This window comes from Corvus moneduloides, chromosome 1, assembly GCF_009650955.1.
Source record: "Corvus moneduloides isolate bCorMon1 chromosome 1, bCorMon1.pri, whole genome shotgun sequence".
NCBI classification, from domain to species: domain Eukaryota; kingdom Metazoa; phylum Chordata; class Aves; order Passeriformes; family Corvidae; genus Corvus; species Corvus moneduloides.
The window spans coordinates 95824543-95847402 of record NC_045476.1 but is presented as its reverse complement, the minus strand read 5'-3'; the positions used below and the strand labels follow the sequence as shown (position 1 = coordinate 95847402).

At 42.6% G+C, this 22860-nt stretch overlaps 1 protein-coding gene and 1 long non-coding RNA gene across 6 annotated transcripts in view; one reads left to right on the top strand and one right to left on the bottom strand.

Annotated features, from left to right (window-relative positions):
* EPB41L4B (erythrocyte membrane protein band 4.1 like 4B) overlaps positions 1 to 22860 on the top strand; it is a 169814-nt gene that overhangs the window by 81221 nt on the left and 65733 nt on the right. For 4 of the 5 annotated variants that reach the window (XM_032119108.1, XM_032119119.1, XM_032119097.1 and 1 more), the window contains exons 16-17: positions 15743 to 15924; positions 21574 to 21689. In XM_032119108.1, coding sequence (XP_031974999.1) covers positions 15743 to 15924; positions 21574 to 21689 — 298 coding nt within the window. Of the gene's footprint in view, positions 1 to 1042; positions 2461 to 15742; positions 15925 to 21573; positions 21690 to 22860 lie in introns of those variants that run through there. The other variant, XM_032119139.1, reaches the window with a different exon arrangement.
* Positions 1807 to 21641, bottom strand: LOC116448565. Its single transcript, XR_004242014.1, has 2 exons — positions 21452 to 21641; positions 1807 to 4965 (listed from the first exon to the last, which is right to left on the bottom strand). It is a non-coding gene; the product is annotated as an uncharacterized LOC116448565 (long non-coding RNA).

Below are 22860 nucleotides of genomic sequence, written 5' to 3'. Positions count from 1 at the left end.
AAAGGTAAAATCTAAACCTTGCCTGTGTTTCTGCTACTATAAAAAAACTTACCAGAATCATAGAATGTCTTGGGTTGGAAGAGACCTTTAAGATCATCTGGTTCCAACCCCCTGCCATGGGCAGGGACACCTTCCACTAGACCAGGTGACCCAAAGCCCCATCCAACCTGGCTTTGAACACTTCCAGGGATGGAGCATCCACAGCTTCTCTGTGCAACCCGTTTCAGTGCCTCACCACCCTCACAGAAAAGAATTTCTTCCGTATATATAATAATTGCAGCTTCAATTTGGTAATAAGGTAATGTTCAATATTGTGGTTTCCTACATAGTGTTCAAAATTGTTGTTTCATTTATTCCCCTCTCCGCTGCAATGATTCAGGGGACACTGTAGGAATGGTTGAAGTTAATATCTCTAAGCAGCAATAAGTAATGAACAAGTAAGGAAAAAGGTATTTTCCTTGTAGTACTTCAAGTCTCAGAGAATTACCTGTACTAACTGTAGACTGGGGGTGTTCTTAAGAAAATGCAACTGTGTAAATTACAGGCTGCTTTAGTGTTAATTAACTGCACCAGTGCCAAAGGAATGGCAGCAGCTACAGAAGAGCAATTTTCATTCATAATAGGATTGCCTTTCTTAACCCCTTGCACTTTAAGGATGTACTTTCATGAGCTCAATGTTTTGCATGATATGTTCTATTTTACTTGTTTGTTGTACAAATTTAGTTTTCCTGTAGCCTCCTCCTCCCTCCCCACCACCCCTCTGGGATTCCAGAGCATTGATGCACTACGCTTGTCTAGAACATTGAAAACAGAGAGGGTTTTTAATGACTGAACTCTGGTTGAAAGCCTTTTGAAATCAGCTAAAAGATTCCCAGTTGTTTCAGTGGCTTCTGCGTCGGAGCTGTAGGTCTGTCCCCATTTCCTTCCCGCGCTGTAGCTCCGTGTGCATGCTTAGCACTTGCGGGGTGAGCTCATGTTACTGTGTAGCACTCCTAAGTTGACTTCCATTCCTCACTAACCAATAACTGTGCAAATGGTGCAGGCCACCCTATCACGATGACAGGCCCTATTGGAAACCCCCCACAAGTGGAGAGGACAGCAATTTACGGTATATCCAGGAACAGAACCAGAAGAATTTAGGAGGAGTCCAAAGCATGGTGTACCAAGATAAACTCATGACGACACTCTGAAAAAGAGCCATCTTCATTTCACCTGCCATCTTAGACATCATTGCATTCCATGGTCCTTGTCTGTCTGCAGTATGTTCAAAGTGTATTGTGCATAAAGTGTGTGTCTTCGTATGTACATCCATCCTTGTTTAGTGTTCGTGGACATTCTTGGGAAAAGTGTTTTCCATATCTTTGTAAAAAAAAAAATTTTGAAAAACCTTTTTCAATTCTGGTAAGAATTTTCAGTGCCCCGAGACCAGAAATTTTCTGGGGATTTACATTCTACCCAAGTTCCAAGTCTGTGACCCTCTGCCTGCTGTTGAAGATCAGACATTTGTGCCTTAGTTATTTTTATTACCTTGTTTATTTGGAGTCAAATTAATAGATGAAGTTTAAGAACCTTGTTTTTTAGTTGGCATACAAATAGGAGATTGCAGGGAGGAAAAAACAGTATTCATACTGGCAATCAAATTGGCTTGTGGGCCACCAACAAAGGGAGCCTACTGAGGCAGTCATAGGTTTGGATGTCATTTGTTTCTAGTTTTTGTGTTCTGCAGAAAAAAATAGAGGTGCTTACCTAACTTTGACAACAAGTATAGGGAAAGAACACTGTAATAAATTTCACACAGTATGTATATTTTTTTTTTTACTTACTAATTATATTGATAGCATTCCCCAAAACCATACCTGCTGCTATAAAGGCAAGAATGTTAAAAATTAATCCTTGCTAAAAGGGTGCTGCTGTCATCTTATTTTTAATGTGATTATGGAAATGAACTTGCTAATTACATGAAACTACCTACTGATAACTTTTCTCTGAGTGGGCTCAAAAACACAGCATATAATCAGTACATTAAAAAAAGGGGACATTCCAGTGGAATAGCTCTATTTTTTTAAAGTTAGATATTTGCGAAGTTGAATGTATATTTTACAGACCTAGGACTTTGAATGAGACTGGCTGGTATTTTGATCACTTGCAGACTTTTTTGTTATCTTTAAACCAAAAATCACAGTGCCATCTTCACTCGTGCATTTGTTAGGCCTTACATTTGTGGTCTCTCTGAAGTTGTTGGAATGAATGAATCTTCATTTGGAATGTTTTCAAAATGAAGTAGTTTTTAACTTGATTTTGATAAATACACATTTCTAAATGGCTATAATGAATTTTTTCAGAGCAAATTTGGTAGTTTATAACTTTTTGTGAAATACATTTGTTTACAAATGCTATCTTTTATTATTTGTTTTGATCTTTCCTGTATGTGCTAAGTACAAATAAAAAATGTCAACCTTGTTGATCTGGTTATGATGCATTATTTATTTTTGAAAGATTTTGGGGGAGTGTGTATATATATGCTTGTACCTGATTTCCCCCGTAGTTACTAGTGCTGTGGTGGATCGAAGTTTCCAGTACAATCTGTAGAGAGGGGAAGACAATAAAGCAATTGTGCACTGAGATGTGAAAATGCCAGAGTAAATCTAAGGTGTGTAATCACAGAAGCTGACTTTGGTTTCCCCAGACCAGTCGTCCTCTATTTCAGCAACATTTTATTTAAGAAAGGAAGAAAGAGAAACTTTGTTGGAGCCACTGGAACAAAAGTCTAGTTTAGCTGCTGCTCTGGAAGCATTCTGGAGGAGGGTTTTTTGAATACTCGCATTGGTGCTTTATTATTTACACACCTACATTCATAATACAGTATCTTTCTTGTCATACAACCTTGTCAGCTTCCCTGTGGTTTGTTGCCAGTGTTCCACCTCATCCTGTGTTGTTATGTGTGGTTTGGTTTGTTGCTGAAGGGGCACTGAAGGAGGGATCCATTCCCTGACAGACTGCAAGAAAAGACAGCACAAGGCCTAACTGGGTCCTGTATGTGTTAAAATGCCTCAGGCACATTGGTGAAGAACAACCTGTGGGCCTTGTGTGTTCTGCAGTTCGTGTGTGTCGCCTCGAGGGAAGCACTTATCATTCTGCTTCTCTGGAGAAGGAGCCCACACCTTCTGCATTCCCTTTTCACTTGCTCATCCCTCATCCTCCCTGCTGTCTGCAGAAATCTGAACCAGCCAAGTCACGGAGCGATCAGCTAGGTAAGAAGGCATCAATGTCTCTGTCCTTCCTTCCTATAGGTGTAGTTGACTTCTTGTAGCACATGGGCTAGGATGCACTTGGGAAGAGGGAACATATCTACCTGTGTCCTCTCTGACCCCAGCACTGCTGTGACCTGTGCAGCTTACATCACCTGAACAAAGGTGGATATGGGTGGTCTCTGTCTGGACAGGGTTGTATAAAAGAGTTGCTTTAAAGATAAAAAAGCACATTGGGATTTTTTTTTCCTAAAAGTAGCACAGACGTAACTCACAACAGTTTGTTTTTAACAAGTAATACAGGTCTTGTGATGCTAAGATTACAATTTTTTGTTTGAAGCAACACAAAACACTGCATCTGAAACCAGATTACATTAGGGAAGGGAGAGAGAAGAAAAGTGGAAAATGTTTGGTTAAGTCTGTTGTTAAACATAGCAGCAAGTTTTGTTTAAACTATTGGGAAAGCTCTGGCAATATAAATCAATACTACATCTTAAATTTGTACTGCTATAGGAATCCTCTGGTAGTTTATAGGCACAAACTCAATGTAGGAACTTGATGGCCCTGGTATGTGAGTGTCTATACACTCCTGTGGTACTTTAACTAGGAGCTCCTCATGAGGAAATGCACCGTTTTTACCAAAGATCATGTTACAGAGTCATTCTAAGTCAACACATTTTAAATGTGTTCTAAATATACACAGGGAAGTTTGGTTTTTTTAGAAAAACCTTTTGAAAGTTGCCTAAAGGAGGTACCACCTTCTTAATCCAAATGAAACATGTTCTCAGGGGTACCCATTGAACTGCATGTGCAAACTTTCTCCACCCTGCTCTGAAGTGCGTTCATTGTGTGAAACCTTCTTTTTACAAGTCCAGCATACACTTGGAAACTTCTGTAATCTGATTACAGGTGATAAACACTATCCTTGCATCAGCCTGGGGGGGATGGAGGGGAAGTGTGAGTGTAGTGATAGGCAGTGGAGAAATTACACTCATCTGAAGTCCAGCATGGAATTGCTTCTTCCATGTGCTGGAGAATTAATTGATACAACCTGGCCGAGGGTATCTTTTGATCATCTCTCTGCACACCTTCCTCCTGTATTTAATAAAGCTGGAAACCAGTTCTTCCCTGGCAGGGCTCAAGCCTGGCTCTGCACTCTGTGTAGTTGGATTTGGAGGGGGATTACCTTATAATAACTGTAATCCTATGTCCTCTCCCCCAGGAACTGCTGGGGGAATTGAAAAGCTGGTGACACTGTGACACCACATCTGTAACACCAGCTGAAATATATCACTTTTCAGCCCCAGCCAGGCCCTGCCATGCAAACGAATGACTAATATTGAATACTGAAATATGATACCTGAAATACAATACTGAAAGTGTTGTCATTTTCAATATATTGTTTTAGTGTGGGCTTTTTCTTCAAACTTTCATTTTCAGCTATTTTTCTCTAGCTGATGTGAGTCACAGGCAAAGTGAACAAAGGGATCAGGTTTTATAATGCATTTCTAAAGCTGGCAGTCAGGGGTTTGTATGCTTAAAGGAAAGAATTAAGTCTTTCTGCATGCATTTATCGTTGAACTCATATGCAAACTGACCAAGAGGAGGATTTTTTTCTCACGCTGTGGATGGCAACAAAGCATATATTATGGCCTGGTGATGTAAACTGTAATTTTCTATTCCACTGGATGAGCGCTGCAGAAGATGTCTCTTCAACCTGCAAGAGAAAGAGTGTCAGAGCAAGTAATTTTGAAAATGGAACTTCAGGTGCTGGCAAGGAATGAGCAGGGGAACATCAAAGGCAGCAGGGGAAAAATGAAACCGAGTATATCACCTCCTTCTCAGGCATCAAAGTTGGTGAGATAGGGCTCTCTGAGAGAGAGGAGACAGACAGTTCAGCACTGCAGTCAACTCTTTCAGAGGAGGAATCTTTTCAGTTTGTGTATCAAGCAGGCAGGCTTCTTCTACCTGTCTCAAAGGAGAAAAGTTTTGATGCACATCCATCTAACCTGACACGCCAGATCTCTGGAAAGACTGTTGGCAATGAGTGTTTTTCCTATTACTCTGCAGCAGAGAACCAAGGAAAACAGCCCTGTATGGGGAATGCTGTCATTGCAGCTTTCCTAATAGCAGCTAAAGAGACTGCTGGAGCCAGAGCTGCTACAGACCAGTATTAATGGACATAAATTAGGAAATGTGGTTTTTTTAGTTGACCTCAGCCTCTGTGTGTTGTGCTTTGAAAGGGCACTGATCTACCAGGACCCTGGCTTCTTTGTTAAGATAGAAGTTTCATGTGCTAGCCATGAAACCTCGAGAACCAGCTTGCACTAACTCTCTGCACCGTACCCAAACCTGTGCTACATTGTGAGGATGGAGATTTTGAACTGTTTCAGAATAAATACTTTTTCCTACATTACAGTCAAACTGCACACGCTTGGAAATTCACCGTACTTTTCTGCTCCCACGTTTCAGTGTCAAAGAGCCTGCAGGAAAATCAGTCCTTCCTCAGCAGGCATGTAGAAAGATGCAGCTTTTGGAAAAAAACAATCTTGGTCAAATCAGATCAGACAAAAACATGTAAAGAGGTGGGCCATACTTTTCTGTCTGCCTCCTGCAGTACATGGCAAAGCAGTGTGTGGTGATCACGAAGACCTTGTTCGGCTTCCCTTGTTTTCTACATACTGATGAACCTTGAAGTGACTGGCCAAAGTTTCTCTTCCTCAGTGTACATGCTGTTGCTCTTATTGCCACTGAATCACCAAAATAACTCACAACAAACAAACAAAAAAAAACCCCAACAGATAATTCAGTTGGAGTTCTTCCATTGATATGAATCATTTCCAGTAATAAAGCTGCAGACTAAATGCTGCTCTCAAGCACTTAGTAATGACTGTTTCATGACTGTACTTTAAAGCAAAACAACTTTCTAAGAGCCTATTTCACAAGTGTTAATCTGAATTTAATTGTAAAGTTCACGTCAGGCCTCCCCGTGCACTGTCCCCTGCAGATATGAGTATCTTGCTACAGAAAATACAAGCATGTCAGTAATAACTTGTGTATCGCTTTTAATTTCTGCATGTGATATACTTGGTTTTGAACAGGAAGAAAAGATTTTTTTTTTTAAAAAAATCTCTATCTTCCATCCAGCTTTCCTAAAGATGGTGATTTTTTTTCCCTTTCAATTAGAATCTTGGCAGACTTGGCACACAGATTGGTGGAGATAAGAAGTTCCACCAGCCTGATCCAATGTTACTACTTTGTTATGTGGTTTTTGCATAACAGCTTTCTAATGACTGTGGGATGCTCCTTTGGGTTTGGGGGTACCAGGTCTTCCATGATCTGTTGCCTGTATCTCTTCAGGAGAAATCTAGTCGCTAACAGAAGAAGCATTCATGATGACTGCCTCAATCATCACACCCTCTCAGAACTGACGAATCTGCCAGTTTAAAACTAAGACAAATGTTGAGGTGAGGCTATGGGAACCAGTGGAAGTGCCCCTAGGGTTCTGTTTTCAAATTGCCACCACAATTATATTTCTACCATGAATGTACTATCTTTTGAATTTGTAATGTGCTTGATTTTTTTTTCTTTTCCATTTTCATCTTCCTCTTTCTTTTCTTCTTCCCTTTCCTCTTCCTTTTCCTTTCATAGCACTAGTAGTATGACCTTTAAAACAATCAAGCAGCAAAATCTGCAGCTCATCATATGAAAGATGGTGTTTTGAATTACACAACAGCAGATGTTTCATACAGGAACAGTTTTGAAAACCTGTAATTCCTGGCTTACCAATGTCTTATGTTGATGGATTATAAAAAACACTATTTCTTTTTTTTTTTTAATGAAGGCAATGAAAAACATCTTCTACTTTCCGAGTGACAACAAAAATGAAAGAAGTAGCCACACCTAATTAGAAGTAGGAAGTACTGATCTAATGCAATTAAACTCCGGATAAGAAGCTAATTATTTATAAGTTACTTTTTCCTCCCTAAACCCATAACATTCTGTGCTGGAGTTATAATCACAGTAGTTCACCTGCCATTACCAATTTCTGCAATTTTGTCTTCCTTAGAGAAGTAGAAATACAAATCATTAATGAATCTTCAGTGCTCTCTAAATTGTGTAATTGCATAGTAATGAACTCAGTACCTAAACAGATGACAGAGTGGCTGTTTCTTTTCATCTCCAGGGCCCAAGGCCCTGAAGATTAAGGCCTTGATGGCAAGCAGCAGAGCCAGCATCATGGTGCCTCCAAGCTGAGTCTTTCTCATCAGTAGGAATACAGAAGTCAAACAGGAAGGAAGAGCTCAGAAAAAAATGGGCCAGGGAGACAAAAAGCTCAAAGTAGAGGGTTTAGGAGAAGCAGAGGTTTACAGTGTTATGTGCAAAAGAAAGGAACTAGAAAATGAAAAGCAGTGGATTCTGCTAGAAACTCTGAGAATGGAGAAGAGGAATAAAAGAGGCAAGGAAGCTTTGTGATTTCAGTGTCTGTGTCTTCAGCACCTGGGGCTCTCTGAATCAGTAGCAAGGCTGATTTGAAGCAAACTTCAAGGAACTTGAATGTAAAATTGGATGCTGCTTCTGTATCAAAATTTTGAGCCCAGGAGGCCTTTGTTTGTTACTATTCATTTTCAGTTTCAATGGTTGCATTTAATGTGCGTGTCTCATTCTCAATTTCTGACTTAAAAAAAAAAAAATCTGTGAAAATGGCTTTAAAGGTAAAATGAACAGTTTCCTGCTGTAAGTCAGATGAGTTGCCCAAGTATTGAAGTGAGAACCTGCCCAGAGATAGGGCAGAGGTTGAAAGTTTGTAATTAAGAGAGCCCTTGCTGTGCTAAATGATTGATTTTGTACTACTTTTAGCTGTTAGTACTGTCTTTTAAAAGGGCAAAAATCTATAACCTAAAAAGAAGTCATTTGTGTGGCAATGGAGTCGGTCGTGTTCACACTGGCCTTTAAAGTTATGGCAAATTACTGAAAATTCACAAGACAGCATATTTTTTTGTAAAGCAATAGCAGCATTCAGAATCAGAATAATTTAGAAGCATGAAAATTACACAGTTTGATTAATTTCTTTTAAAACAAGTTTTTTTTTCCCAAGGAATTTCATCTTAGTAAGGACAGAGACAGAAAGGAGATTTTGTAAGATGGGAGCATAGTGTTAAGGGAAGCCAAATCCCATGGATTGGCTTCAAGGCTAAAGGGATTACACCTTTCTAATCTGCTAGATGCAAGGCTGCCGTAATTCCTGGCTTCACGGCCCAGGATGAGATGCTGAGCCTTCGTTCCAGAGATGCAAATGCTCACAGAGCACCCACTCTGGAGCCAGCCTTGCCAAGCACAGGAGCTGAAGGGCAGCACCTTGAGCAGCACCTGCATACACAAACAGCAGCTCACAAATGTGAGGCAGCACACAGAGCTCCATCCTCGATGCATACACCTCCACAGAAAACAGGACTGCAATTGAGGAGATGCCCTGGACTGTGGTGATCGGAGCTTGACCAGCCAAGCTGACTGACCAGCAGTTTGCTTAGATGGGGCTGGTCACTTTTCTCACCTTTCTCACGTGCATCCTGATGCACATGAATCCTCTTCTTGCCTTTCTCTTGTCTCCTTGCAGTTACTCCTGCTTTTTCCCTGCATTGCTCCCGGTTTTGCTAAATCCATACTCAAATTTCTCAAGGCTATCTCTGTAGTTTGGGCCTTACAGAGTTACTGATACAGTTTCCTAGACAGTGCTGATCTTGTCACATTGTTCTCACCCAAGAGACCCTGATACTCCCCCTTCAGAGCTCTGTGATGTTCGGCCATTGCTCATGGAGCCCTACCATAAGTACCTGTGAATTCCAGCAATCCTCTGGACATCCTTTATAACATTTTTAGCTGCTTCTGCCTTCATCTTTTATGTCCAGCAACTTCTTCTGTCACATCCTGTGATTTCTCATGTTCTTCTCTTTTAACTAAGCCTCAGGCCTGTGCCTGCTTCTCTCTGCAACCTTTGGCAGCAATGTGATACTAAGCACAGTAGAGATGAGACAGGAATGTGCTTAGCTCACAGGACCTGAGTTATTTAATGGGTTAAGTGGTGGGAAAAGCTGTACCATGGCTAACAATCCAAGATTAGCTACAGGCTGCTTCAGAGGCTTCAGTTCCTTGCTTAGTTTTGCTCCTGTTTTAACCTGAGCTAGCTTGCTTAGATTAGGCACCCCAAGCTGTTTTATTTCCTAAGGACAGGAATACATTGCCTCTGTCTGAAAGGGGAAGGCAGCAGACTTGAGGGAGGATCTTGTTGGTCTTAGAAAATTTTATCTCTGCTTTTCAGAGTTTTCTCATCTACAAGGACATCTGGGACAATGAATTTTTTTGACAGGTGATTAAATATCATTAGCTATTGTTACTGTTAATTAAAACCATTTGTAAATGAAAAAAAGCAAGCTTAGTTCCCCAGTGGGCATATTTTGCATGACAGTTTTGCAAGACAGTATTTTTTTAATGATCTTTATGCAGATAGGGTGGAATCTATGAGGACAATGTCTTTATCGGGTCAAGATTTGTTCCTTGGTATTTTATTAGAACATGCTTTGCTGCGGGCTTTATTCTTCTTTTGGAGAATTCCAGATTACTCTTGCTTCAAAACTTAGTTCAGCATCTTGTATCCTACAACAGGCTTCTGACACCATTTCTTAATGTATTTTTTCCCCATTATCTTTTTCTCTTTAATTACAAGGTTTTCTGGGAAAAGGCTGCTGGCTGCCTGCTCTGCTTTCTGAGGTGTCCCTAGGATTGGATGGGGACTGTGGATCATCCCTGGCAGCAGGGAAAGATTTCTGCAACACAGTTTTCCATGCCTTCCCTGAAGGAAGCAAATGGGCCAACTGTGTTTTCCTGATGTCAGAGCTGAGCATGGAAGTGTAACCGTACTGTTAGCTTTAGTTACACTTCACACAGCTCAGGAAGCCAATTCTGGCCAGCAAAGAGATCTTGGTTACATGGTGCAGGAAAAAAAACTGACATAGGTTTGGTTTTAGTGATCCCAGTCTTCCTTTACTTAGGAATACTCATTGCTTTTACATGTCCCAGTCCTTGGCTGCAAAATAAAAGTTCACCCTTTCTCTGTTATTGCAGTCATCCTGCTGTGGTCTGTGTTCCCTTCTCATGTAATGCTGGGTCAAGTCTTCTGCTTCAGTCCAATAGTCCTGGCCATTAAGTGATACTCACACGTACTGCCTTCTTCCTATCCCCTCATTTCCTCTTCTTTCCTCTTCACAGGGACATTTTCAGAGAATGTAAAATTCCTTCTCTCTCTGTGCCACTTGCCATGCTTTAGCGAAACAAGTGGTATGTGAGATTCTAAATATGATTAATGGAAGTTTGGCTAAAAGTTCATTGTGGTTTATTTGGTTTGTTGGGGTTTTTTTAACTGCTTTTGAAGCATGGGCAGGGAATTAACCTAAAGTCTACCCTCCTTCCTCCCAATAAAGGGAGATAATAAACCCAAAAATGAATGTTTGGCTTAGCACGGCTGTTAAGTCTCCTCTCCCTGGCTGCCACACTGAAGTGTCACAGGGAATGGCTGCTTTCATTACATACACATTAATACACATATGGTAACAGGCACTGCAGCACTTCCCCTGGCTGCCATTTGGGAGCACGTCTGAAGCCCATTTTGATGCTGGAGAAGGTATTGTAGTGATATGGCAATGGGTGATACATCTCCCAGCACATTCAGTACAAAGCCAGCAGTGTGAATCTTTGCTGCCAAAACCTGTGCAAATCACCACCAGGCTTGCTCTGAGCTACAGATGGGGGAGGATCAAGAGTGGTTGTGAAGATGTTTGTGGAAAGTTTGAGGACTTTTAAATACTAGAAAATTGCAGTGGTTTGGTGCAGGAGGAATGTTCAAAGCAAATAGAGGTGGCTGTGGCAATTGTTGAAGGTTACTTATCACAACCAGACCTAGAAGCCTGGGATTTTTTTAAAGCACTGTTCAACTATCGTAGGGAAGGTCTAAACTCTTAGAGTCATCCGTGAGGCATGATTGTTTGAGCCTGCTTTCTGCTATTGCCCCTCCAGCCTCCCCATGGAGAGGAGAGAAGAAAGCCCCACCATTTGCTCTCCAAGTGTAACTTCAGACAGGTGGGAGATGCCTAGAGGAAGAGTGGGGAAAGAGGGGCATGGTCAGGGTGCAGGAGTAAGCCTGCCCTGGGACACAGGTGCAAGATGTTTCTGCAGGCCTACACAGTTGTGTTCTACATGAGACTGAGGATGGCAGCTGGGAGGATGGCATGGAAAGGCAATTACGTTTTTTACAAAACCCCTTGTCACTCACCAAAAATGGGAGTCCTTCCATACCAGGCCTGTAATGGATGAGAGAAAAGTCCTGATCAGGTATTGATCTTAGCACATCAGAAAGATTAGGGTGCAGCTCAGGAGGAATGTTTGTGCTAGGTAGGAGTAACATGCCTCACAGCTGAGGTTGTGGGGCTGGAAACCTGGCCAGTTTAGGAAAGGATCTGATGTTCTTGAGGATCATAAGTTAAATATGAGTCAACAATCCCAATATATAGAAAAAGATGTCATGTTCCAGTGTATAAACAGGAGTAGATCCTGTAGGACATGGGAGACAACCCTTCCTCTTCCAGGCCTCAGCTGGAGCGGGTTGTCCAGTTCTGAACACCACATGTTGAAGCAGAGCAGGGGGCAGTTGGGTGGACAGGCATGGCAAGATGTTTCAGAGCTGTAGGGAATGTGTGACCCATGAGGGGCAACTGAGGAATTCAGAGCTCTTCAGACTCTGAGGGGAGATGTAAAGGGCCATTTTCAAAAACGCAGGCTTCTGTAGACAGAAATAACCTTCTCACTGTGTCCGTGATGGATGGGAGAAGAAATAGTGGCTTAAATTGCAGTAAAGGAGACAGAATAAACAAAGAAATAAGTGTAGGCATGCTGAGATGCTGAAATCGATTGTACAGCAGGGTCATGGAGTTTCTGCTAGTGAAGGTGTTGGAGGTTCAGTTCAGGTAACACAGTCCCATTGGTTTTGAAGGCTTTCAAAGACTTTTCTGTTCCCCATTTTCCTATGTCCTCTTAACACTGTTGTGTGTGTGAACTGTACACTAGAGACATGGTTTGATGTCCAGTAGGTGACTGGAGCACATGAAATCTAAGAATGTCTACTGAAAATAGCTTTTTGGGTAAACTGTGAGGAGTGTAAAATTGAGACAGAGGACTAGTAACGTAAATAAAAATTTTAAAATAGGAAAGAAAATTAGTAGATACACATTATTTGCCTTTTTCCTCAGTGTGCTGCCTTTTTGGTCAGAAGGAGGTAATTAATGTGAATTTGAGGCTAAAGGCAGTACTAACCTTCTTGTGAACACTGAGTGGCTTTTTTGAAGGTTCAACTTCCAGAAACTAATCCTCAGGAGTGCTTTTTCCTGAATGAGGGACAAAGAAGAAAGGTTTGCTTCCTTTGCACAGTTGCCTGTACCGCCCTGCCTCATTTTCCTTGAAGGACAGGAGGTGTCTGTATAGGAAACAGCTGGAGTTTGCTGAGAAAGCCACGCAGGTAAATAACAGCAGAGAAAGAGGAAACCTGCAGGACAGCCAATTCATGATTAAAAAATAAACCAAAGGTATGATATTGGCATACATAGGGTGGCCAGAAGGCAGGTGCAAGAGAAAGGATGAAAATTGCTACCTGTCCACATAATGCACATAGTCTGAGAGCATTACTTGATATCTGGGGAGCAAGTATGAATTCCTGGAGGTCAGGAGTATGAATACATTTGGAGATGGTCAAAAAGTTGGTTCACTGAAAGTAGTGATTTATTTACATCAATGGATTGGGAAGGATACATGAGCATGTTTTCCATTCAGGTAAGCCAGATAGAAGCAAGCAATAGAAAGCAAAGTTAGTGACAAAAGGATGCATTGAGTGGAAAAGTGTTGAGTCTCTATATTTAGGACAGTGTAAGAACACAAAAGTGAAAAACAGGTGTGATATGAGGTAATAAAAATGCCACCTTGTAGAAACTGCAGTCCAATGTGCCCCTAAAATAGAGTACACAGAAAAGGAATTTGGACTACATGGTATTTTTGTTTGGGTACTGTCAGCTTTTCTAGTTGGCAGGCTCTGGGGCTGCTGCAAGACCTGTTGTTTCTGATTGTTCAGTAACTCCTTGGTAGTGAGGGTATCCGTGCAAATGCCCAACCACACATGCATCGGAAGTGCAACAGTTGGCTGACCCTGAGATGAGTTTGCCTCGACATCTGTCAGTTGCTGTCAGCTCTGGAAGAGTGCAGATGACCACGTGCTTTTACATGGGCCAGCAGCTTGGGATTTCACATCAGAGTGCTCTGCCTCGGTAGTTACACCCTGTCTGGAGCTTTGTGACCTGCTGTCCTCAAGGACTTCAGTGCATAGTTGAACATCAGCTTTGCTGGGCTAGCTCGTTACTTCTTTGATGTAATGGTCTCCCTGCCTTTTACATTTTACATTTTACTCTCCTCTCTGGACAGTCAAGAAATACATCTAGAGAATTTGGTGCACATTTGCCCTCATACCAAAGGGCAATTCAGTTGTCTCATTCAGTTGCTTAGCTTATTTCTATTTCAGCATGGAAGATACCTTGGGCCCATAGCAGTATGAGGAGTCAGTGTAAGGATTTGGTGTGATTCATTTTGAAAAGACCAACTGAAAATCTTCTAAACCAAGCTGCCAGTGGGTGAAATGAAAGAAACTCCCAAGCACGTAGGTTTTGTGTCTTGAAAAAAATTGAATCAGATGGGAAAAAAAAGATGTGCTGAGGCTCCAGCCCCAAACTGATCTTATTTCCCATCAGGGTTTTAACCATGTGAACAAAACCACCTATCCTCTCAGTCAAAAAAAGTCACACCAATCCAAGGCCCTTGAAGGGAAAGTGCAGGAGAGCTGCTACAATTAGTGTGCAATCTCATTAGCCTGTACCATTTTCCCCCTGTAGGCACTTGCTTGATTTGATTTGATTATAGCAGTAAAGATATAGTGTAGTTTGAAAAGACAGACCAGTCCTGGATTATCTGAGCTCACGAAAGCTGTCCCCTGTGGATCAGACACCTATTTGTATTGTTTCCTTAAGGTAGAAAACACATCAGAAGTGCCTTTATTGGCAGTGGTTGCTACATGCTGGAAACCTGCCGAGATTAATATATACAACATTCCCCTCCCTGCCTTCTGCTTTCAAAAAGTAACCAGCATAAAAGTATTATTCAATTAGTACCCAGTCAGAAACCTCATGTTGTCTGAAGTTGTTACTCAGAAGACAGTGGTTATTAGTGATGTACCAAGCTGTGTGTTTCAGTATAACTTTGGAAATGATACAGATGTGTTTATTTGCAGATGTCTGGTTAATTTTGCTTTGAATCACTAAGTAATCTGCAGAGAACATATCTTAGAACGTATCTTAGGTATAATTTATTCATTGTTCCTTTAATTATTCGGTTTGCCTTCATTTCATATTGTCAGGTTTTCAGCTGCTCTTAGTATCAAAAGAAAACTGAAAACCCATGCATCTGAAGATATAATTTCTTTAGCATATTTCAAATAGGCAGGGGATTCATCTTTAGTTGAAATGAATTGATGTACTGCAACTACTGTCTAATGCACTACTATAGAATAAGTTAAAACCTTATAAAAATTTTAAGCACTCCTCTGAGGAAGGCACATTCAAGTCCTTTGCAGCATTTATGTAGAGTTATCTCAATCTTTTTTGGTGGCTGGAATAGAGAGAAAATAGCGTTTCTAGAAATTCATCATTATTTCAAACAATAAACTGAAACAGCATCAGTTACAGCTAATGAAGAAAAGCAGCAGTGTCATTTGTTACCTCTGAGTTAGAGATGATGAATTAAAATGTCAATGTGTCCCCATTTGCCATATATTGTAGACTGTTGATAGTTAATCTCCTAACTAAACACATGCAAAAAAACCCCACCAAAACCCAAGCTAGTTATACCAGCACAGGTACAATTCCTTTTTGGCCAAGTGTTATTTTGCATATTGTTACCTGTAAAATGTTTTATTTCTCCATTTTTTCCCCAAGTCAGAATTTTTTCATATACCTGTTTTTCACCATAAGTTTAGAGACCTGAACATTCTCAGGAATGTAGTGTTACTCTGAGACTGTTCCTTGGTCTCTGCTCTTTGGACAATTTCACTTTAAAGGAGTTACTCTTTTCTGCCTGATGACTTTCCTATCCCAGCAAAGATTCTAGCAGAGATTGTGTAGTGTGTAAAATCAAAAATAATTCTGATCTTAAAGTCATACCAACAAGCAGAGGCATCCTTTTTCTTCACAGTGATAGAAAACTCTAAAGATTTGGGATATACCTCATTAAAATTTTTATTTACAAAAAAGCTGTGCATTTTTTCCCAAGAAAGTTTTCACTCTGTCTCTCCAAAAGTACAACTGGTGCTACTGTTTACTGCTCTAATTTGAACTGAATTTATTTTGTAGCTATCCCTTGAACAACAGCGATCTGCACCCGTTCAACATTGAGGAGAATGGTGGCACTCCATATACCACAAAAATGGCTGCAAGGCACCACCACCACCATCGGCATCACCACCACCACGCTAATTACGGTGCCCTTGCTCCCGAGACAAAGGACATTGTTTCTGCAGTTCCAAATCCAACCAGTAAGTCCACTGCAGTGATTGTCATTTCAGTAACTGTGCTGCTTGCAGGTTTGTCTCTGGCAAGGAGGCAAAGGAAAGGAAAGAAAAACAGTGTGCATTTCAGTTTTCCTCCTTGAAAAATGTGCTTCCTGTTACTATTTGCTAGCTTTGTCGCATGTGCAAATGAGACAAGATTTGCAATTTCCTGGCTTTGCTACAGGGTTGTGGGATTTGGTGTTAGATGGGTGTTCCACAGCTGAACAAATACCCCATTAGTCTCAGAATCTGTCTCCCTAACCACTTGGCACAGTCTATTTTTCGTTGTTACTCTTCGTATAGTTTCACAAACCTACCCTCATCTGCTATTGCCTTTTGCTGATCTGCCCAGCTGGACTTCAGCCCTCATTGTTTGGATCTTGTTTTCATCTGGGCACAGGCAGCAGAAATTTTGGAGCACTGGACATACAGCATCTTGCTTTTAGTTTGGGTAATGGGAGCAATTACAAGATTTACCTACCAAGACTGGAATATGCTTGCTTTCTTAGTGGAGAAATTCTTGGCTTGTAGAAAGCAAAGAGGGGAGAATCCCGTCCACTCCTGATGCAGTCTTGGGGAGTTTGGGTGGAAGTCTCTGCTGCTGAATGTGTACAGGTATTTTTAAGGGGATGGAGCTTGGCTAAGTATTTATAGGTTTACATAGGAACTAGAAGAGAAACATCCCTGTCATTGAGCAGTCCTACTTCCTGCTCTCCAGATTTACAATCTCTGCACTCTGCAGTGTGTCAGATGCTGAAGCTGTGTAAGAATGTCAGATGATGGGCAAAACAAGATCTGATCTATTATATTCCTTGTCTCTAGGAAACGATGAGTTTTTCCCTTGCCCAGTTTCTGCCTTCATAACTATAAATCACTCTGAGATAGCTATCCATTATAGAAACTTTCACCCAGGTCAGTTAATCTGTCAATTTTCAAATTCCTGAAACCAGGGTCTTGGACTGTACTGGGTGACCTTGACTGTAGGCTGTCTCACCTCAGCAGTATTGCACAGGCACCTACCTGGACAAGCACTTTAATCAGACTTTGTTTCAGAAGCTCAGAAACACTTTCTTTAATTTTCTTTCCCAAGAGATTTGAGATAGTTTTTCGGAGAGAAGCTAAAGAAATAAAATGCAAGGCATTGTAGACATTTAGGGAAGGAATCCTAAGCAGCAATGTGACTTGCTTGCTGGGGCTTTTAATGAAGCTACTCCCTTAGGAGCGGCCTCCAGAAGATGTGTTGTTTTCCACTGACTGTACACTGCACTCCAGCCTACATTCATGCTGGGAAGCACATGGGGCTGACATGGAGCGTGGCCACCCCCTGCCTGGCACAGCCATATAGGCTCAGAGCAGGCCGCTGGACGCTCCTGTGCCACTGGCAGGTCTTTGCATCTGGGCCCTGCTCTGCAGCCGCCGGCACCATCGAGGAGGGGCGTGCAGCCCGTGCTGCTGTGGGGCTGCCGGCAGCTCACCCGGCCCTGGGGCTGCCGGCAGCTCACCCGGCCCGGGGCTGCTGGGCCTCGGCCGCTCGCTCGCAGGGCCGCCCTGGATGCCGGCTGGGCACGGGTGGTGGGCGATGCTGGCAAGGCTGTGCTGGAACACCTCGCTCGGCTGTCAGCCTGGCATGGTGGGAGGCGGTGACCTTTCTGGGGGGTGTGCCAGCCCGTATTTTCCTTTCCCAAATGAGAGCTGAAGCATGTCCGGAAATTCATTCAGAGCCAGCTATGCTGCTGCTGAATGTCCCGACCCAGAGGGCACTGCTGGCCCTGCTTCCCCCTTCCCCTCCTCGGGGCTCCCCCCATCCAGCCCACAACTCCATGTCAGACTCCCGGGGCCCCAGCTTCAGCCCCAGCAGTGCTGCTGGACTCTGGCTCCCCACAGCCCTGCCATGGGGCCCACCTGCAGGACAGGAGGTAATTAAAGAAACAGCAAAACCACACAGCACAGGGCGTTTATTCCAGCACTCTGTCTCCTCTCAGGTCCCACAGCTTTCCTGCTTCTCCTTATTGCAGAAATAACCTTAGAAAAAGCCTAGAAGAGCACAAGGGCAAACATCAGGAGCAGTTCTCTTTGTGCCCAGTGAGCGTTACCTGTGACATGACACTGGGGCCCAGGGGGCTCCATGTCCTCCCCCAGGCAAGGGAAGGGTGAGCCCTCTCCCCCAAAACCTCTCCCTGCTGGTGGGGAGCAGCCTCTCTGGCCTGTCTGGCAGCTGCCATGCTCTGGAGGGGACTTCAGCAGCCGAGGTGGGTATGGCACCTGTTCCTGGAGACAATTTACCTTTCTCTTCACTTTGTCTGCTGAAAGCTGGTCCACACTAACTATTTGATGCAGGAGAAGATAATCAGTGCTGGTTCCTGCCCAGTGCTAGCAGCACCAAATGCCAATTCCCAGTTTCTCTAAGGGAGTGGAAAGGGATGGGACACCTTGGAGGGGAGGCTGTGGTGCAGCCATGCTGACTGCTCCCACCTGGGCTTTTTAGGCAACTGTGCATGCCTTGTGCTGAGTGTCTTAATGCTGCCGTGCTGCCCTGCTACAACCTATCACTGATCCCCTGTGGCGCCTGTGCCTCCAGGTGGAGGTGCAAAGCTGATTTCCCTTAAGAAACCAACCCATGGTTACATCTGGCATGTTTATGCTGTGAGAACAGTGGTGGTCTGGGCAGGAGCACTTCCCTTAAAACAGAATCAGACTTATTCATTTGCAGCTTGGGGTGACAGGTCTAAGTGCCTTTTCAAGGTTGGTGCGCAGGGGACTTGGTTTGGTTTGTTTTTAATGGTTTCATTAAAATGCTGCTCAGGCTATTTCAGCTGCAAGAAAACTCTTGTAGAGAGCCTGTGGGAAAGGTTGGCAGTGCATGTACTGAAATGGTTAGGAGCATGCTGGCCATTGGCTGGTTATCGGGGACAGCACACATGGCGCAGTGTGTGGGACAAGAAAAAATCAGGCAGAGCAGAGACACTATCAGCAGTCTGCCTCAGGAACGTGAGGACATGGGGGACTGATGTCTGGCTCCAGGCTGTGTGGAAAGGCCAGTGCTGGGAAAGTGTTTCTAGGAAGTAAGTGGTCACTAAACTGGGGACACTCTCAGGAAAGAGGGTGCTTGTGACCAAAATATCTCAAGTGGAAATGCCTGAAGAGCAAAAAGGTCTCATGGGGGGAATATACTATCGTAGCAGAAACTTCCTCATAAGGCTGACAGAGGTGACACCAGCACTCCACCTACCTTGTGCTTTTCCATGGGACCACAGGTGTTTTGTGACTTGTTCCAGTTGCTATGGACTGGAGTCATCACTGAGCTCTGAGATGGTTTTAAATTCATCTAAAGTGGAACATGGAGTGACCCACTGATATGTACCCACCATCAGGCTGAGAGAGGGAGAAAGCATCTGCCTTTCTTCCACTTACATCTATTCTGAGAAATGCCAAAATTCCAGTGCAGTTAGCAGGACATGGGAAGGAGAGAGACAAACAACAGTATGCCCAGCCAAGGTTCCCGTTAAACACCTGTGAATGTTTCCCAGCAAACACAGCCCAGGACTTTGTTACAGAAACAAACAGACAACAAACCCAGGCCAGACCTGCCTGATTTTTCACATTCCAAGTAATTTGTCTACTTCAATTACTGGAGGAAGTGAAATCCAGTGAAACAAATCTGACGAGTGTGTTTATGAAGGCAGCTCAGCAGAAGATGTTGTTTTCCTGCGCTCAGCCTGATTACTGTACTCACAATGCTACTCTTCACCTCAAAGCTAAAATATACACATCACATCTTGTGGTGCAGCACATCTTCCCCCAGCATATTCCAGAGCCCCAGTCCCACTGTATGCAACAGCAGCTGGCCTTACAGGGACGAGAGGGTGAGCCTCTTGCTTAGCCTAATTGGCATGGCAACATCGTGCATGGATTACCAGGTGCACACGAGCAGATTCACCGGCAGCAGCTGGGGCTATCACTGAGAGCAGATGCCAACATGGACGCAGTGCAGCTCACAGAATTTTTATGACAGAAAATGAGGAATGGGAAGAGGGGACCCAGGTTGTCTCTTGAACTCTGGGCTGAGCTTGCAGGTTATCACTTCTAAAGAAGGCATCCTTTATTCCTGAACCGCTTGCTGCAAAAGACCTTGCATAACCCTGAGCAGAGAATGGTCTAACACAGACTGAGTTGCAGGCTGAAAACATCACTTTGAAAAACCACAGTGCTGCCAGATCCTTTCTTGGAATGAAAGCCTGGGTTTGCCAAGACTTAATGCTGACTCAGGAAACGTATGCCTTTTGTAGGACTTCAGGTTTTTGCCTTTTCTTTTGTTTGAGATTGAATTAAAAGGCTAAACTGGCCTGCTTGTCTTCCAGAGCTCTCCCTTTAAAAAAAGCCCAAACCCCCCCACCTTAAAAATCAGTCTGAAATAATAGCAAACTTGAGTAATTTAAATAAGGCACTTTCCCCCTTTCATTTTCTTTCTTAGGAGGAAAATAGAATGACTGTGTTTCTTCAGAAAAAAACCAAAACCCTATCATCATGTCTTACTTTATGGCTGTGGTAATTTATTCCCAGAGTATCAGGCAGTTTCACAGTCTCATATCCACAGAAGCAGCTGTGATGTGAGAAATGATGAACTCTGGCAACACTAACTTGTGATGAAAGACCACCAAGAGGAGGTCAATGCTGATATGGTAACCCTTTCTAGGACATTATTACCTCAGGATGTGATAATGTTTCTCTAAAGCCAAAACCAGCTTTTTGCTTATATCCCTATAAGCTGGTTTTAGCAATTTTTCTCTAGTCAGCAAAGCCCTTAATGTATATTTAAACAGCTGTAGAATTAGATTTTGAGTGAGTAATATTTAATATTCTTAGGACAGCTTAAGAACCTGTTCCAAACCAAACTGCAGTCAGTGCAAGGTTTTTATTGATTTCAGTAGGCTTTGAATCAGACTCCAGAGAACTGGATTGTTCCCAACTGTTATTATCTAGAATCCATGGCAAAAAGAAGTACAGGAGGACACAGAGATTAGTAAAATCATCACATGATGAGTACTTGCAAATATGCATATATATGCCACACTATCCCCAAGATGTTGACAGAAACCTTTCAGGACTATCGTAAGAAGTATTTTTCCTTGTCTTTCTGTGTCGGTGGCTTGCTCAAAATCTCTGTTGACAAAGCACAACAAATTCCTGACAACAGTCTTAAAGAGGCTGGCATATAAATAAAGATGTCTGAGAGAAGCCAAAAGCTATACTCTGATCTCTTTACACATCACATGTTTTGAGAGTGGCACCTTGGCTGCATAAATAATCCCTCTGGTGTCAACTAAGTTTTAGAATATAGATGGGCTAGAGGCGGGGGGGAGGTAAGGAGAGAAATATCTAGCCCAAAGCTGGCAAAAGCTCTGCTGAAATGAAAGGGTGGGTGAGAAGGAGGAGGGGGAGGAATTGTTTGCTAAATAGAAAAAGGCAAAATGACCTGAAAGGCATAATTATGAAACATTTTAGAGGGTCTTACAGAGAAGATGCTTTGCCGACCGCTGTCTCTTCAAATGCAGTTGAGTGTCTTGCTCTGCAGTTCTTCTGTAGCCTCCCTTCAGACTGTGTTTTTTTCTTTCTTTCTTTTGGGCGTCCTTTTAGAACTGAGCTCAGGACTTCCCCTTCTTTATGATGAAACTTCTCATCTGAAGAAAATAGAAACGGAGAGTGTGAAGGTAGTTGGACCATGGCCAGCCCTGCACGTCAGCATGAACAAGGTATAGCATATACATATATACTTTTACATATATACGCCGGAGCACCCTTGTAACTTCATATTCAAAATCTGCTGCTTTTTCACCTCCAAATCAACATTCATCTTCAACTGGCTTGCTTTTTAATCACTTCTCTCCATCTCCTTATGGGACTGGGATTTGGTTTGTAGATTTAGCATTTCAATCAGCTTTGGCTTTTAAAATTTCAGAAGCTACTGCAACAATGTTATGATATAGTTTTAGTTTAGTTGTGAAGAGTTAGTCATCTAGGCAGCCCAGAGCTGTAAAAAAATAACACTTTAAGTGATAAAAAAAAAAAAAAATCTTGTTTTTCTACATAAGGCATCCGTGTTATGCCATAAACTCCCCCTGGCATCTGATGTTAGTGGGTGTTTCATGAGACAGTTTTTGCAGGGGTGGCCAATCAGCCATGTCCTGCTGTTTCTGCCAGAGATCAGAGATCAGCAAGTTGGCGGCTCCTTGTATCCCTGTGAGGTAAAATCCACTGTCCCTGAGCTGTGGGATTCCTTGGTCTGAATCTGGATAGGGCCACAGGGCCACAGGTTTGCAACCACATAGGTCCTGAGCTGGTCTCTGTGAAGTCAATGAGAGCATTGCCACTGTCTTCAAAAGTGGTGGGTCTGGGCCTCCAGTGACTCTGTACAGACCTGTTAAAAGAAAAGTGGTGTTTTGAGAGTTTTTTGCCAGCTCAAGGGAGAACTCAACTAAATTACTTTACCTTGGTTTTACAAATAGCCTTTTATAACTGATATTACTTCAATAAGCATTAGGGAAATTAAAATCCAAGGGGACATGATCAACTGAACCAAAATAAAAGCATAAAGGCACTGTATAGCTATACAGCAGAATCTTTCTCTTCTCTGGACGAGAGATTAGGGGAGATGGAAGTTAAGGCTGAAAATCAGTGAGCCAGGTGTTTCTAATGAGAAAATTAAATATTGGAATTTTTTTTTCAGCATTACAGTTAATTGAATTTATTCCATAATGCAGTGAATTTTCTGTCATGAAGATTTCCTTGAACCATGTTCAGTGTTTGTAGGATTGTGGTGTAGTTCAAATATGGACTGCAGTCCTTATGTCTTATTAATGTAGTCATGAAGTAATGACCTGTGTCATGATTTCTGGAGACTTCTCAATAAACAGAGGAAGGTGG